General features: G+C 41.4%; 1 protein-coding gene across 1 annotated transcript in view; it reads right to left on the reverse strand.

The window, feature by feature from the left end:
- The window catches only part of LOC118772406 (dnaJ homolog subfamily C member 13-like), a 64,481-nt gene extending 51,628 nt beyond the window's left edge, over nt 1–12,853 (reverse strand). Inside the window, exons 1-2 of the mRNA XM_036520706.1 lie at nt 12,698–12,853; nt 7,278–7,358 (exon numbers count right to left, since the gene is read on the reverse strand). Of these exons, the coding sequence (XP_036376599.1) occupies nt 7,278–7,345 (68 nt within the window). The 5' untranslated portion in view covers nt 7,346–7,358; nt 12,698–12,853. The remainder of the gene's footprint in view (nt 1–7,277; nt 7,359–12,697) is intronic.
- Nucleotides 12,854–15,638: the final 2,785 nt, after the last annotated feature.

Raw genomic sequence — 15,638 nt, forward strand, 5'->3', positions numbered from 1 at the left:
ATAGGCCAGCCATGACCGTAGAATGAACCCTACAAAAAGCATCAGGCAAAACGGAAACAATAATAATGAGGTGGTCATAATTAAATCAGGGATTAACTTTGGTTAATTTCCAAAAGATACGCTGTGTGGTAAATGGTGTGTGTGTCTTTTTCCTCTTTCACTCAGATCTCCTTGGAAAAAAAAAAAACAGCACATGTGGGAATGGAACATGTTCACCGATCTGATCTAGTTATCCTGGAAATCTCACATTTCTTCAACTGCCAGACTAATTTGGGAGCACGTGGGGGTGCTGGAATTGTGTTTCAGGGCCGATGTTTTCGAACAGGCCGCAGACTAGATTGAGGAGAGGTCTGGGAGACTTTAACCTCTACACTGCCTGCACTGTACAAGGTAATGGGAGTGCTTCCCAGGGTAAAGTACAATGCAGACTGAGATCAGACACGCTGATCTGCAAATAATAAACTGCAAGAAGTGGCCACCCCAGCACATCCCACGTCACTGAGGCACAGTAGGAAGTCCCACACGGTTGCGCATGCGCGTGCACACTCACAGTTTCATTTACAATGTGCCGTTCTCCCTATACATTCTCTATTGTCTGCCCCACAATTCCTCCCTGTTACACAAGAGACAAGGAGAAGGAGGGGGTGGGGATTGTGCAAGATTACACTTCCTGACAGTAACTCTGCCCGTGAACGTTTCACTGTGTTCTCCAATGAAGGTGCTCCCAGTAATGCCTCCTGCATGGGTTTGACATCACGTGACTGACTGAGGGAAGTGCGGTGGCAGCTTCCACCCACGAAGCAGCAAGTCTGCAGGGAGCGCGTGCCTTCACCTCAGTGTGATGCGTGTCCTCCGTTGTGCTTTTGACTCCTCCAATCACAACACCTCACATTCAAGCGGGCTTCACAGGCCAAATTCCCGAGGCAGAAAATGCCGATGCGGCTTTCTGTGAGCGTGTGGTCGCCTCTCTCTCTCTCCGTCTGACACGCTTCCTGCATTTCGCTTTCGTTTCTTCTAATCTAACGGGTCTCACGGATCAACTTCCTGAGGTGGAAAACGCCGGCGCTGCATGCCCCCCCCCCCCCCCTTGCCTTCTCCCCTCTTTCTCACTTTTTGCAAATCCAAACAGAAAGAAAGAGCTATGCATCTCGTTGTGCTCATTGCAGAGGGAACACAAACCGAAGGTCTACTGCAGACAGCCACAGACCCAACGCTGCCACAAATGTAACGGCCCATGAATCTCAATTTATGAGCGAAAGAAGATGGTTTTGGCTTTTGTCGGCACTCTCAGCATGCTTCGAGTTTGCCGGGATTCATTTTGTTTCATTTATATAGTGTTTTTCAACCTGAGTGATGGAGAACAGAACACCACATGAATCAGGTTTGCTCTTGTATAATGCAGAGCAATTCACAGCACAGAAGAGAGTATCTTCTATATCGCTGTGTACTGTATCTGTATTACTGTGACTGAGGAAATTTTAAAGTGCGTCCATAGCACGGTCACTTTCTTGTGGTTAAAAGTAGGGGTCGACTGATATGGTTTTTTCAAGGCCGATACGATAATGATTACCTGTGACAAAAAGAGGACGATAACCGATATTTCAGGCCGATATTTTAATTCTTTTAACGTTTTTTTTTTTTCAGTGTGAAAAGAAATAGGCTGTGACAACATGGATTTAATTACAAAGCCTCTTTACTCATATGTTCAGGCATAAAGTTAAATAAAAAGCAAAAAGATCAAATGAAAATTCTTTCTCAAAGATAAAAATAAACTAAAAATTGCAATAACTAAAATGACCACATTTGGCAAGAGTATCTGTGAGGGTCACATCTGAGCTGCAGCGTGTGTGCGAGGGTGTGCACGTTCGAATGAGACGGTGTACAAGAGAGAGACAGGGCCTACTAAAAGGGGGCTAATCGTGTAGTTGTGGGTAAATTTCTCTATGGTTATCTTATTTTGGCTACGCAACAGATGCCTACCACCATTTCAAAAGCATTCAATTATCGGACGAACAATGGCAAACATTGCATATGAAATAAAGCAAATTGATACATCATTTAGGCTGCATTTTCATCATAAAGTATGAAATATCAAACCTTAAATCTAGCCTGCGCGCCCACGCTTTTTCTGAAGCTGCGGGGAGATTCTAGGAGCCCATTTGTTCATAAGTCATTTAAGTGAAAAATGGACAGCTCATACAAAAGTAGGGTACCGTGTGGAAGGACTGTGATAAAGTTAGCGAAAATACTGTGATGTGCAAACTGTGTGCTGCAAATTTTTTATTTTAATAACTCGACTTCCATGATGATGATGAGGCCAAATGAAGAAACGGATATTTTCAGCTTTACCGCGACATTCCGACATACAGTGCACACACAAGCGAGCTGTTTAATTTCGGGAACGGTTGCTTAAATGGCGACTGTAATTCAGAAGGGCTGTGCTTTAGGGTAAATTTATTTGAATGTTGGATTTGAAAGAATAAATATAAGCCTACATTACTATTTGTTAAATGTGTAATGCAACTTAAGTGCACCAATTAAGTCCTTATTTCTTTTATATTCCAAGCTTGTTTTTAGCTTAAGCATAGACTACTTATACTGATTCAAAAAGGTACAATTAGCCTAGTGCAATTTGGTTACCGGCATGGTTTGAGCACAACGACCCTTTTACTGGATACTTACCTTCCATCCTTATTTCCAGCAGCAGGTCTGAGAAAACGTTTGATTTTCACCATCAGATAACCTTGTCTGTCTCGGTCAATGAGGGAATTTTGTGGAAAGAATGTTAGCCATACCAATAGCATTTTTTCTGACAGAGGAGATGTGTCGGGATAGTACACGCATTGCTTTTAAAAGTTTTTTTTTTTTATTAAATCGGGAATTTAGATAAAAATATACTGATGACCGATAATCAAAAAATTGCAAATATTGGCCCCGATTATCTAACGACCAGATAATCCGTCGACCCCTAGTTAAAAGCTTGGAACTTATTGTGCAACACAAATGTAAAGGACTGAAAATATGAACTTTCTGCATTGCTCTTTGCACCCCCCCCCGACCAAAAAAATATCCCGCACTTCAGCGACTCTATGCTTTTTTCTGAGAACTACATCTCCACATGCGTCTTTGCTATGTACATGGGCATGGACAAGTGTTTCCACTAAAAATGCAGTCGATTGAGTATGTTGTTATTGTGTTCTTGTGAATCTTTGGTATGATTAAAGTTCAAGGAGGAAGCTAGGTCAGGCAAGGTCACTGTAGGAACAAGAGCAATGCCACAGGAAGTGCACTGAGCTGGATGCAGCAGGGCAGCACTGTTGAGTGGCAACCAAGGGGGTGGTGTAGAAAATGCCTTTCACTCTAACAGAATACAATATTAAAAAAAACATGCATCAGTTAGGTAGCCATGTTGTGGCCCAGCGTCAAGCCAAGCCCATTCTCACATTTCCTGACTCAGTTAGCCGAACTGCACAAGATGGTGGGGGGTAACCGAAAGAGGTCCATGAATTTGGGGAAAGAACACCAGTAATACAAAATACTCTGAAACAGAGGGATAGCTGTGGTGGTGTTGACAGTGTATTTAAGTTTCCAGGTGGCCAAGCGGAAGGCCAGAGCCTGGTGAGCAATGATAGCTACATGCTGGGCCATTGAGCAATGGTCACAGCAATCATCTCAGAAAGCCTCTGGTAACTGGAGCCGGATTTAATGCACACAGATTTTATTAAGAAATCAATACAGGGAAACACTCTACCCTCCTACTGTGGAGGACTGGAAAAACGGGTCCGCTTACCCTGTGTCTGGCTTCAAACATGACAGAGCCCTGGAATACATATTCTATTTTGGGGACTGGGGATGTGGGGAAATGTGCAAGAGCACAAACTGCATCTCTATTACAACTCAACGGGTGCTAGCTCTTGATCTGCATTCTCTATTAGCAATGATTATGACCTTTGAGTCAAAAAAATACCCATTTCTGTCTTTCCAGTAAAAGAAAAGGGATGACTTCAAGCAGCCAGAATTGGTTAGTTATGTCAATTGTAGCATAAGACTCTAACGTCTCCACAACTAGCTAACACATTTCTCTCTATACAGATCCAGACCAAAGTGACGTAACACCGGTGCTTAGAATCCAGTCTCAAAGTGCCCTTCAAATCACACTGTGAGAATCCTTTTTCATTGGATTAGTCATATTTACTGAAATCTATTTTATTTTAATCCATTTTTGGGATGTGGCACATGACTTCAGATTCAATAAAAAGAGAGCAGTAGCAGTTGGTCAGTGCAGGTTATTCTGTAATAAGGCTTTCGACCCCAACATTCATGTCAAGTCAGCTTTGTGAGGAGGAACTCCAAGATTTGTGATGTAGTCACAGACAGAGAGCATCACATCAAGCCGCCTACTACAAAACCACAGGACTGTGCAAGATAACCCTTACGCAAGTCTCCACTCTGTGGATATCAGTATGGACAAAGCCAGTTTACTTTAAGCCTCTAAAGTCTGACTATAGATGAAAGATTACAAAACACGTTTGACCTAAAATCTCCTTGGTCAAATCAAAGTTTACTTCCCCTTGTACAGATCTAATCTGAAAGTGGTTCCATCGGAAGACCAAAGACCTAAGGAAGACCTAACTCAAAAACACTATAAATCAATTTAACCTTCCATACCCAAAGGCCAAAACTCTTACAAATGTGAATGTAAACTGGCTGTGTTAAAATAAAAACAAGTACCCATCCAAAAACATCTTACACAAACCACCTAGTAGTCTCAATATGTCACCTACTATGGTAACATATCGAGACTACTACTAACCCATCAGCCTACTCTGTGGAGCATGATTAACCAGCATCTCCCACAAACGCAGAGTCCCGTGGCACAGGGCAAGTTTCACATTCTTCACAGCCTAAGCAACCGTGTCCCTGAGAGAGCTTCTTTGTACACACAAGACAGGAGGCCCTGTTAGACACACAACCACCAAATCAAATTACACTCCAAAAAAGCGTGAGTCGCACAACTTAAAAAACACCCGTCACTTTTCGGAGCCATACGTAATGCCTCAGGCAGTAGGTCGATTGTGCAACCCCTGGGATGATATCATATTTTCTGCGAGCTATTGCTTTCCATAGTTCTTACTTGCTGCCTCATATGCTTATAACCACACTTTCAAAATAAAATAATTAAATGGATGACCTCATTCACTTAAAAACAGGACCATAAACCATTCTATAATTATTCAAGGATGCAGGGAAGGGGGTTTTCCTGGGAGAACTGTGGAATGCAGTCTAAGTGAGGGGACAGGTTTGCCCAGTGCTTCCATTCACTGGAAGAGGGTTTTGTGCAGAGTGGACTTACCTATATAACATGACTAAACTTTCAAAGGGGGGTGCTACAGGGTTCTACGGATCATAAACTGGAGAAACAATGAAAATTGAATAATGCTAGAAAGTGAAATACATAAATAGTTTAGGCTAAATAGCAAAAAATCATGCACTGCAGTAGCTGCATCACATAGTTTCCATTAACTGATAATTATCCATCATGTGCCAAATATTGCAAACTTGACAAACTTGACGAACAAAATCAAGGCTTTCCAAATCACTAACACTTCTTTTTAATGTCCCATTAGTAATCCAGTTTTGATGCTCAAAATGCTCAAAGTTAATGGGCTAAAATAAATGAAGTTTTGAATTAATGATTGAGGTTGAATTATAGTTTACATTATAGTATACATTTCAGAGCCACAGTGTATTCTCATGGAACTCATGGTGAAATATTCACTGTAGAACCTGCCAATTTAGAAGAAAGAGTCTGCACGTGTCGGTATCATGCTGTATTCCTTGTGATATTTTACTTGATATTAACAAATCAATCAAAACAAATCAATAAATCAAAATTTCATGATGGAAAATTTTTCAACTCCGTGTGCCACTGTCACAGATGAAATTCTATCCTAACAAAAACCATGCACCCGCAATAAAGGAACATTATTTTTTCTTGCTCACCCTTCTACATAAAGACTGGGTGAATATCTAAAAATAGCTAAGGTTATCTCAGTGAAATTTCAAGTATTTGAACAGAGGCTGTTAAAACGATTCTATGAGCTGATGGTAAAACTCATGAATGGGTCTTTTGAACCTTAGTATTTTACAGATGAAACCACCACATCAGTTGTTGTCACCTCAAAGTAGCACAACCACATGGGTAATGACATTATACAGACAAATAGCCCAGGGAAGGCAGAGCACTTTGAAGCTAGCACATTTGTATAGCACACCACAGCTAATTAGAAGCTGTTGTGCCCACATGAGAATGAAAGGCTTGAGCTCTATTCTACTGCGGCCCCAATCTCTATCCCTATCTCCCTGCCCCAGCACTGAGCAACAGCAGATCTGTCAGCTCCACCCACATCAATACAGCCCTGGTGGCCCTATCAGGGAACATTACCAGCACATGCACATAACTGCAACGAACGGTGTCTATTGCTTTGATGGCCATTTTGTCACCAGTTTGTCATAAAGTCACACATGCCTATAGGAATGATGTCACATGACTTAGTATGAAGTCAGGGCAGCTGTTATCACAAGTCTAACTGCTTCTGAGTGACCACCTACAGCAACACCAGAAGACCACCCTTAAACTAGGATATAGGCTTCTCTCACAGCTATGGCAGGAATCAGCCAAAATGACCTTCCCTTTACATCCAACCCATCCTCAGAACACTTCTGCCAGATGACAGCACAGTTCCACCAGCTGTGCTAGACCAAGATTAGCTTTTCATAATATGCTGAATATTAGCTAAAAACCTAAGAGGACCACCATTCCACTTTATGTAATTCTTTGTCTGAACTGACCCTGATCAAGGTGAGTAAAGATATAACACTTCGTGACACCCTGTGTCCAAACAGACAGCTATGGGTTACATTCTCAACAGAACAGTGTGGTGAATTCCGTGCTTTTCCCTTGCCCCGAGTATTAACGTCAGTGTGCTGGTCCAACAAGCATCGCATTGCTACCAATCACACAACACCAGAGGCGGAAATGAGCCTGACCTTGAGTCACCTTACATTAGACACCCCATCTTACTGGCCTGCAGCCAAGCAAAGCACATCAACATGTAAAACGCAGACCAACAAGTAAAACCTCCACCTAAGACTCACAGGCAGCCAATGAGGAAGTGGAGCCAAGTAAATGGGAAAAAATACCACCCATACAAAGGGCCTGCCCTTGAGACAGACAGTTTTACCAATTTGAAAAGAAGGGAAAAAGAAACACTTACTTTCCCCTCCAGGAGTGTTTCGTGGTGTAGAAACAGGCCAAGTCTTTGTTGTCTTTGAGGATATTCATCTTCTGGCAGGAGCTGAAACACAATGAACCACGTGAGACATAACAAGAAGGGAAATCCTAAACAAAAACGTTAATAGTAGGAGTCATGGTTTGGACTCCCAACATCACTTTCACTGAAGTCAGACTGGACCAGCGGGAAGTAAATGTTTGGGGCGGGGAGGACAACAAAGAACAATATGCAAGTTTCTGCATTCAGTACAACAGACTTATCTACGCAACCGGATTGACCATCACTCACTTCCCATCTGTTTGGTGGATTGACAGTGAAGTCATCTCAGCCAAAGCATGCCGATGACTTCGCAAAAATGCCAGGCATCGGTGATGTAAGGCAAACTGCAGCTATTAATAAAGGTCACTTTCATGCACACACCATTAGCCACCTGAACAAACTGCTCAGAAGGGCTGCATGTAGTGCTGACCCAGAAAGTCTGTGTGGTTGAGGGATCAGAGGCCACACAAGACCAATACTGACCTCAGCCCTCGGGTCCCACCCCTCCCTTATCTCACAATCCCAAAAATACAGTCACACACTTCACACTGGCCACTGACATTCTATGGCCCAACTGGAAACTCTGAGCAACACCCACTAAGCTGGAACAGGTTAAGTAACCTTGAACATACACTGCCCACACTAATACTGAATATAGCATTGGGGAAAAGTGTTGAAGGGAAAGTGCATACAGCTGTTTCCGCGTACCGATTGCCACGACAATCTCTGTCTTGTCTGTCTCAGATCCATTTTAATGTGGTTTAAACATAGCTTTGGGAATTAAGATCAGTGATCAGTTGTTTCTGATGCAGTTTGAAGAACTCTGGTCTAAAAAACAGTATTCAATATAACACATGATTCCCTTGGTTTTAAGATGGTTTATGAAACCCTTTTAATTCTGCAGCACCCTCCTTTAAAGACAAGTCACTACAATAAATTCACAGGAGAACAAAAAGATGCTACTTCATCCATACCCATCTTCCTTCCCTGTTGTCACCCTTTCTCCTCCACTCTGCTGGCACTCCTCAACACACGTCAAATTCCTTCTGGAGGTCACGACTCTGAGTGTTGGGGACCGACTCATACTACACTCACAACACATACATTTCTACATGCACATACTCTAGCCTAAAGACTACACAAGCAAACACACAGATAAAACAAGGCTCAGTATAGGGACATATGCAAGCCGCAGAAAATCTACAACCATTAAAAAAACAATAATAAAAAACATGAGAGCAATAAACAGTGTCTCATGCATACCAGCATTCACTATAACCTCACACTGCTGGTTGCTAATGGGAGAGCCTTTGTCAGCACTCTGTGAAGATCCTGGAAATAACTGACTCCACTCTTCCTTCCTCTCCATTCCAGCCTACTGTTAAAAAACAAACTCAGCAACTTGCAATGCAGTACATCTAAACTACTGACTTAAGCAACATGCTGCTGTGAATGAAACATCATGCTGAGTGTTCTGCCACACAAATCACTCGAAGGCTCACGTGGCTCCATGGAACAAAGATCACCTCGACACAATGACTGGGAATATAGCACACAGGCAAATGTGCTTGTGTCTAGATACAACCTCCAACCTCTGTATACATTTATAGCCTAAATGGTGGAATACAATCACAGTAGGAAGGAAACATCAATTAGTAGACTTCTGTGTTCTACAAATCTATGCCACCAAATCAAATGTAGAACAGGGAAGCAGAATTGCTACTGTCCTGAGACACTTGCAACAATCTGAGGCGAATAATACACTGCAGTGTTACTGAAAGCAAACACAGCATAAATCTGTGACCGCAAAGAGAAGGACGGACCTGCAATGATTACAGGCCATGGTCATGTGACAAGTCTTTCCCTGCTGTAACAGCGATCAATAGAGCGGAGTTAAAAGCCTTCCTGACAGGTGAAGCCTCAGAAGGGCTCATTCCGGCGCAGCCAATAGCACTGAGAGAAACGTGATGCAAGTCTGCTACAGCGGCCAACATTGATTATCAACGCTGCCCATCTACAAAAAGTCATCCCATTGATCTGCAATTACTAGCAGTTTACCACTGAGCCCAGGTGGGTCATGTGACTTACAGGGAGGGTAATGCAGACATGCTCTCTATGAGTTCACCAGAACTGTCTGTTCGCTGAATTCACCAGCTCTTTGACTCTGTCCTATGGAAATGACCTTCTTCCCCCAAAGATCTATACATGGGAATTCCCTCAGGCCTCTGGACGTTTGGAGTGGAGTCTGCAAACATCCCAGTCATGTTTAGGATGCGACTGACATCCAGGTAGCTTTGAACTGACCCATCTGATGATATTACAGAGATGGCCACTGGACCTGTGGACTCTGCGCACAACTGTTACACCTTAGAAATGACGTCACAGAGACATAGCATCACAATTACCTTACTATGGAAATTCTGTAAGGAGTGTCATGTGTTAGGTAGCACAAAATTCCTAACAGCTATCCCATGAGGCCATTTGTATTGCTTCATATTTTACAGTAACATACCTTTGCTGACCTTGTGCAGTGAAGTGGTGAATTATTACAGCCCTTTCCTGTTCTCTTAGCCAACTGCAAAATAAAGCCATAAAACTATATCTAAAATATGACCTGCCATTTCAACCATATTGGATAAATGATTGGGTGGGTGGGGGAGGGTGGTTAGTCATGCCTACCCATTATGTGGGTGTCATCATCACCTATTGGATAAACAGCCTTTGTAAGAGCTCTACATCACAATCTGAGCTAACCTCTTCAGACACACCTCCTCACAACCATAGTAATACGATGGGCTGGCCCAAGCAAGAGACATATAACCTCTGTCAATGCTTAGCAGGTGTGCTATAACATTACAAAAAAAAATGCCCTTTTCATTAGTTAAAACCAAGACAGAGACTGCTGTCTTTCTCTATTTCTCTATATACTTCTTTTTGCACATACTTGGTGTTGGTAAAAGTAAAAAAAAAAAAAAAAAGGCTACCTTGGTATGAAAATTTAAAGTGATCATTTGGACAGCACAGTTATTTTAACAGTCAATTAGAATTCAGTGTTGCAACTTTAAAGCACTGTAATTTTAAGTATTGGAGCAGTAAAATAATGAATTAAGTAAATGAAGTTCCGATGCCATCATCTTAACTCAGAGCTTCTAGAGTATGGGTAAATTCATTGAACATAGCTCCATAATGAGGTGCAATGTACACTGCCTTGCTCATCAACATGTCCTATACTTGGGAATTCTGTGTTTTACACTAAGCTTCCATCAAGGTAGATAAACCACATTAATGTTAAGGAGAAACTATCTGAAAAGCACAGGGATCAGTACAGGAATTATTTTGACCATGCATTATGAAGTTATGAATGAATAACACTATAAGTCAACAATTTCACTCTGATCCCAGGGAAGTCAACTAACAACAGAACTGAGAACACTCAACAGTGTTGATGCAAAGGGGAGTGTGTTTGTGCATCATGACCATCACAGGACTAGGAACAGGACTACTGCAAAATGGAATTTTTGAATATGTTCTTTGACACCTGACTAGATCATTATGAAACAGTCACTGTGAACTCTGTGCAGTTTTATTGCACAAACACATGTAATATTTCAGATTCTAAGCCCCTGCCATAAAATGAACCTGTAGATCAGGGCTACAGCATTGTAACGGTAGCTTAGTATGCACTAAAAACAGACGTCTATGCAAGCATTTAAATCACTCATCCTCGCATACATGTATGCCAAACCGCTTCAAAACGTAATACTTTATTAACAGCAGACAGACCAAGGTTACTTCAAACATCTGATCTTTCGCTGGTAAAACAGACATGTACTTCTGCTAATTCATGTATGGATAAAACCAGCAAAGCACATGACGATTTCTCTGCCAGAGAATATGTTCTTCAATGACGATGAACAGCCGTGACCCATTATATCCATCTGTTGCTGGAAATTTTCCATTTAGGATCTCAGGGTATTTGAATAATTCTGCATATTACATTTTGTTATTACAAAACTATCTCCATTGTTTACTTACAATGGCAGTACTACAGAGTTGTTGCTAACACACCTGATGTTTAAAAAGTCAGCAACATCTAATATTTTCATATGTAAAGTGGTGACAGCGAGAATTTGGGAGCTAAGCGACCGTTAGCGACACCCCGCACTCCATATCTTTGGTTGCAGTTGGGATATAGAAAGGTTTACAGACATTTTTGAAACGTCAAAAGTAGGCCCTTCATACTGATTTCTTCCCACACCGTTAACCAGTCACCAGTAGGCCTACACTACATGCAATGTTACAACATAGCCGCTGAAAACAAACCAGAAACCCTGGTCGGAACAAAACCATGATTTGTACAAATCCACGTTCAACAAAACTGTTCTTGTTGCAAATCAATTTCCTCATTTATTTGATTGTGTACTTATTTACATTGCATAGAAAAGATGCGGTAAGTTGCCACATGTTTATATTACCCCATAAAGCGAAAATACGGTCTGCTACACCAAAGAGTGAGATTTTCCAAGAATGCATGACCAACTCTGTCCAATCAGCTGAGCATTTGGCATAAGCTAATAGCAAGCCTGGTAGCTCACTGTACTTAGGGCTAGCTAACTAGCTAACACATGAAACCAGGACAACGCTGCCGGCTTTGGTCACAAACTTTCCTGACTGATTAAATAAATGATACCATATAACATCCGTCTGAACATCCACGGTTAATTCAGTGCAACAATTAGCTGGCTGCTTAGCACGATACGTCGGCATGCACTTGAAATATACTTAGCTTAGTTCCTTCGTTCGTCCTGTGCTTCGAGGATTCTAGTTAATGTCATCGCCACCTAGCTAACGTTAGCTAGCGCTTGCTAAAGTGGTGTCTAAGACTTAAAAATTAAGACAGACGTCCATGTTTTCATTATTAACATCATTTAACGCTAATCCTACATTGCTAGCTAAATAACTAGCTGATCGTCATTGCGTCCTGTAACATAACTGCCGATCCAATGGATCACACCTACGGCGACAAGAGAACTTGAGCTTGACTTAAGGAACGGAACGGGAGGTGCAAGCAGGCCCATCCCTTAGCATAATATACAGAGGGATAGCTAGCCTCCAGCGCTACCTAGCAAAGACTAGGATTGTCACGTAGCTGTGGCATTTCAATCTCACGATTAAACAACGTAAAGTAGTAGATCGCTACGAAGGTAGCTAGTTACTAAGCTACTTAACTATCTAGCTAACCAACTACAGCTAACTAGCTGGCGAGCTCCCTGGCTTAGGCAGAGGGGAAAAAAGTAAAGCTCAAATGGGGTCCAATGCCAAGAGAGCAAACACCGTGCATATGTTGCAATCGGATTTTTTACCTGAGTAGCTGCTACAAATCGTAAATCGTTTCAGCTCCTCTGCCCCCTCCCTCCAATGTAAACGGTTGTTGTGTTATTATTCCAGTCCGGTGCAATGGGTAGCCGACTCTGCGCTCTTTCTACTCAGGACTCAGGACGCTGCCATCTTCCTCCTGCCATAAGTGGGTCCACTGCGCATGCGCTCGGCCCAGGCTGTCATGGGTTTGTCAGCTGATTGGCTAGCCAGGAAGCAGCGAGAACGCTGTGAAGCGAGTGATCAGGAATGCGATGGAGTGATGAGCTTCCTGACGGACAGATTGTACATTTGCTGGACTGGTATTTGTGCAACCAGTTGCCAGATGTGTTCCCATGCAAGGCTCCTGGCAATTAGTAAAATGATTTCAATAGTGTTTGAAAGAAGGGCTAATGTCATTCAAACTGACGGAGGCAAGTACCGTCCTATCCGTGCGAAATTGTTATGGCTGTCATCTTCGTTACCTAGGCTCCGTTTAAAAGTGAGGACTGATCACCGTTGGCGGTTCTGTAGCGCCCCCCTGGGGACGTAAACACAATTCCATCTCTTAATCATCTTCAGCAACTGAGACGGTGGTGGAATCGAGACAATGGTCTCCTTTGATTTTCACTCCTGAATATGCAGTGTAATACAATGGTGTAATTGGAGGAATTGCGACGTTTATTTTGTTACATTCTGTATGCCTAATAATGAAAGTTTTTTTGACCTACAGCTTGGTTTTGTCGTTAAAATGACCAGTCTGTTTGCACACTCATGTTACAGAGTATATTCATACTTCCAAACATCGTTCTCCTGTTGCAGTACAGTTTGAGAAAAGTAAAGCATGATTGATAAATCAAAGCAAATGGTTTGACACAGTGTTTTCCTCTCACCCATAGTTAATCCATTGGTGGTACTGCCTCTAATGGCCATTTCAGGGATCACCTCAGACATGTTTTGGGGTCTTTTGAGGCACTGTTTGTTTCCCCTGGCCTTAAGCAAATTATTAGCCTTAAACCTAATCAAGATGATTAACCAAACCCATTCAGTGATCTAACCAGTGCTGAGTGCTTGGGTTGGTCATGACAGTGATAGCGGGGGCTGTTTAATGCCACCATAATATTGTTGCTGTTGGTATAAATAATAGTCTGTTAAGAACCCATCATCAGAGAGCTGGCAGACTCACAGAGTTATGCATGAAGTCAAGTTGGATTGTATCAGGATTCTAGGAAAGTGTCTGCATCAATGAAAAAGTAACTAACAACAATATGTTTGGGATTGTATAATGTGGGGAAGGCAACTGTACTAAAACTAACATCACATTTCCTGTAACTAGTTAAACTATAGCAAATCCATCAGTAGAAGGTTAAAGTGGGAAAGTGACTTTTGCAGCCTAGTTATTATGCAGACAGGTGGGTTAAAATGAAAATTCAGTCATTTTTTAAATGTAATGTAAGATTTCTAGCTCAGCAGGTGTGCTATATCATTACAAAATGAACAATGCAGCACTTAAGCTAAATTAAACTTCATCAGATGCATAGTATGAATGTGTATAATGACAAATGCATATTTTAAATGTGCATGGATAATTATTTGTTTTCCATTTGTCATCCAGATTCACCCAACATGTTTCAGGGGTCATTTTACCATCTGGACAAATTCAGTTGCATCTCATGACTCTCTGGAGCAATTTTTTAAAATTAGTTCTCTGTGCTGATTGTAAGTATAAAACATAAGTAGACTGGATCTAAACCAGCTGTTCTCCTGCACTTGCATAGCTATTCCCCTGCAAATCATGCAGAGTTGTGCAACAGCCACAAGACATGATCATTTAAAATCTTTATCTTTTCATACAATGCCATTTGTACTTCGTACAATCTACATGATGACTCACCGTGACTGAAGGTAGAGGGGAAACATGGTCTTGGCAGCCTCGGGGCAGAGTGCAGATGATTTGAACATCAGTGAGTGATCACATTATGAAGCATCTGACCCAGGACCTAAGCATGTGGAGCTGGTTAGCCTAATCAAGTTACTTGCTGACACAAGGGAAGAGGGAGAGTTGTGGATTTAAGGACTCTTTGAAACAAGCGAATATTGACTTTTTAGGCTTCAGAGGGGAAAGAGCAGACAGGCTTGACTTTTCACGGAATTTACCTCACAGAAAATAAGACTACAGCTGTCTTACAGGACAGGAAGCAAATTAACAGTACACAGGCAAATCAAATGTGCAGTTTTGTCCTTTTTTGTGCATTCTTATTGCTAACATTCCCATGTAATCAGATAAACATAAGAGACAATAACTTGTTGATATTCGTTAAAATTATGATTTACAAAAAACAATAAAAACATAGAAGTCTTTAATGATTGACGAATAGCAACGCTGGAGGCTTTGTGGACATGTATGGAAAATAGGAGCAAATACAGGTAAGTAAACTTTTGATATTAAATTTATAAAATTTTGAATGTACCAATTCATTTCACCACTGTACCTGCAGACCCCAGGCATAAGACCGCAAAATGCTGGGAATATATGCATAACATTTTTTCATAACATATTCTGTATAAATATCCTTCAGTTTGGAGAGCTGTTTTATTGTTGTGAAATTTTACCACATGAGATTTTTGTGAGATTTTTACCACCAATACATTTTTGTATCATATATGACATAAATATGCAATATGAAACCTACATACAACAAAGGAGAGCTATGATGTCATAATGTCCTTGATGTAATTGGCTATCATGTGTTTAGCATGTATCCTTCCAGATCAAGTTAAGTCAGATCAAATGAACTACAAAATTGAGTCAGCATTCTATTCAAAAAAAGTTTGGGGGTTGTGCACAATATATTGTATTAACATTGAAACCTTACCTTTATTCTTAAGAAATTACATTTTCCTTGAGTGAATGTATCTCCTATGGTGTGCGTGTCATCTTCAAATTGA

The sequence above is a fragment of the Megalops cyprinoides genome, chromosome 2 (genome assembly GCF_013368585.1).
Source record: "Megalops cyprinoides isolate fMegCyp1 chromosome 2, fMegCyp1.pri, whole genome shotgun sequence".
In the NCBI taxonomy this organism is placed as follows: domain Eukaryota; kingdom Metazoa; phylum Chordata; class Actinopteri; order Elopiformes; family Megalopidae; genus Megalops; species Megalops cyprinoides.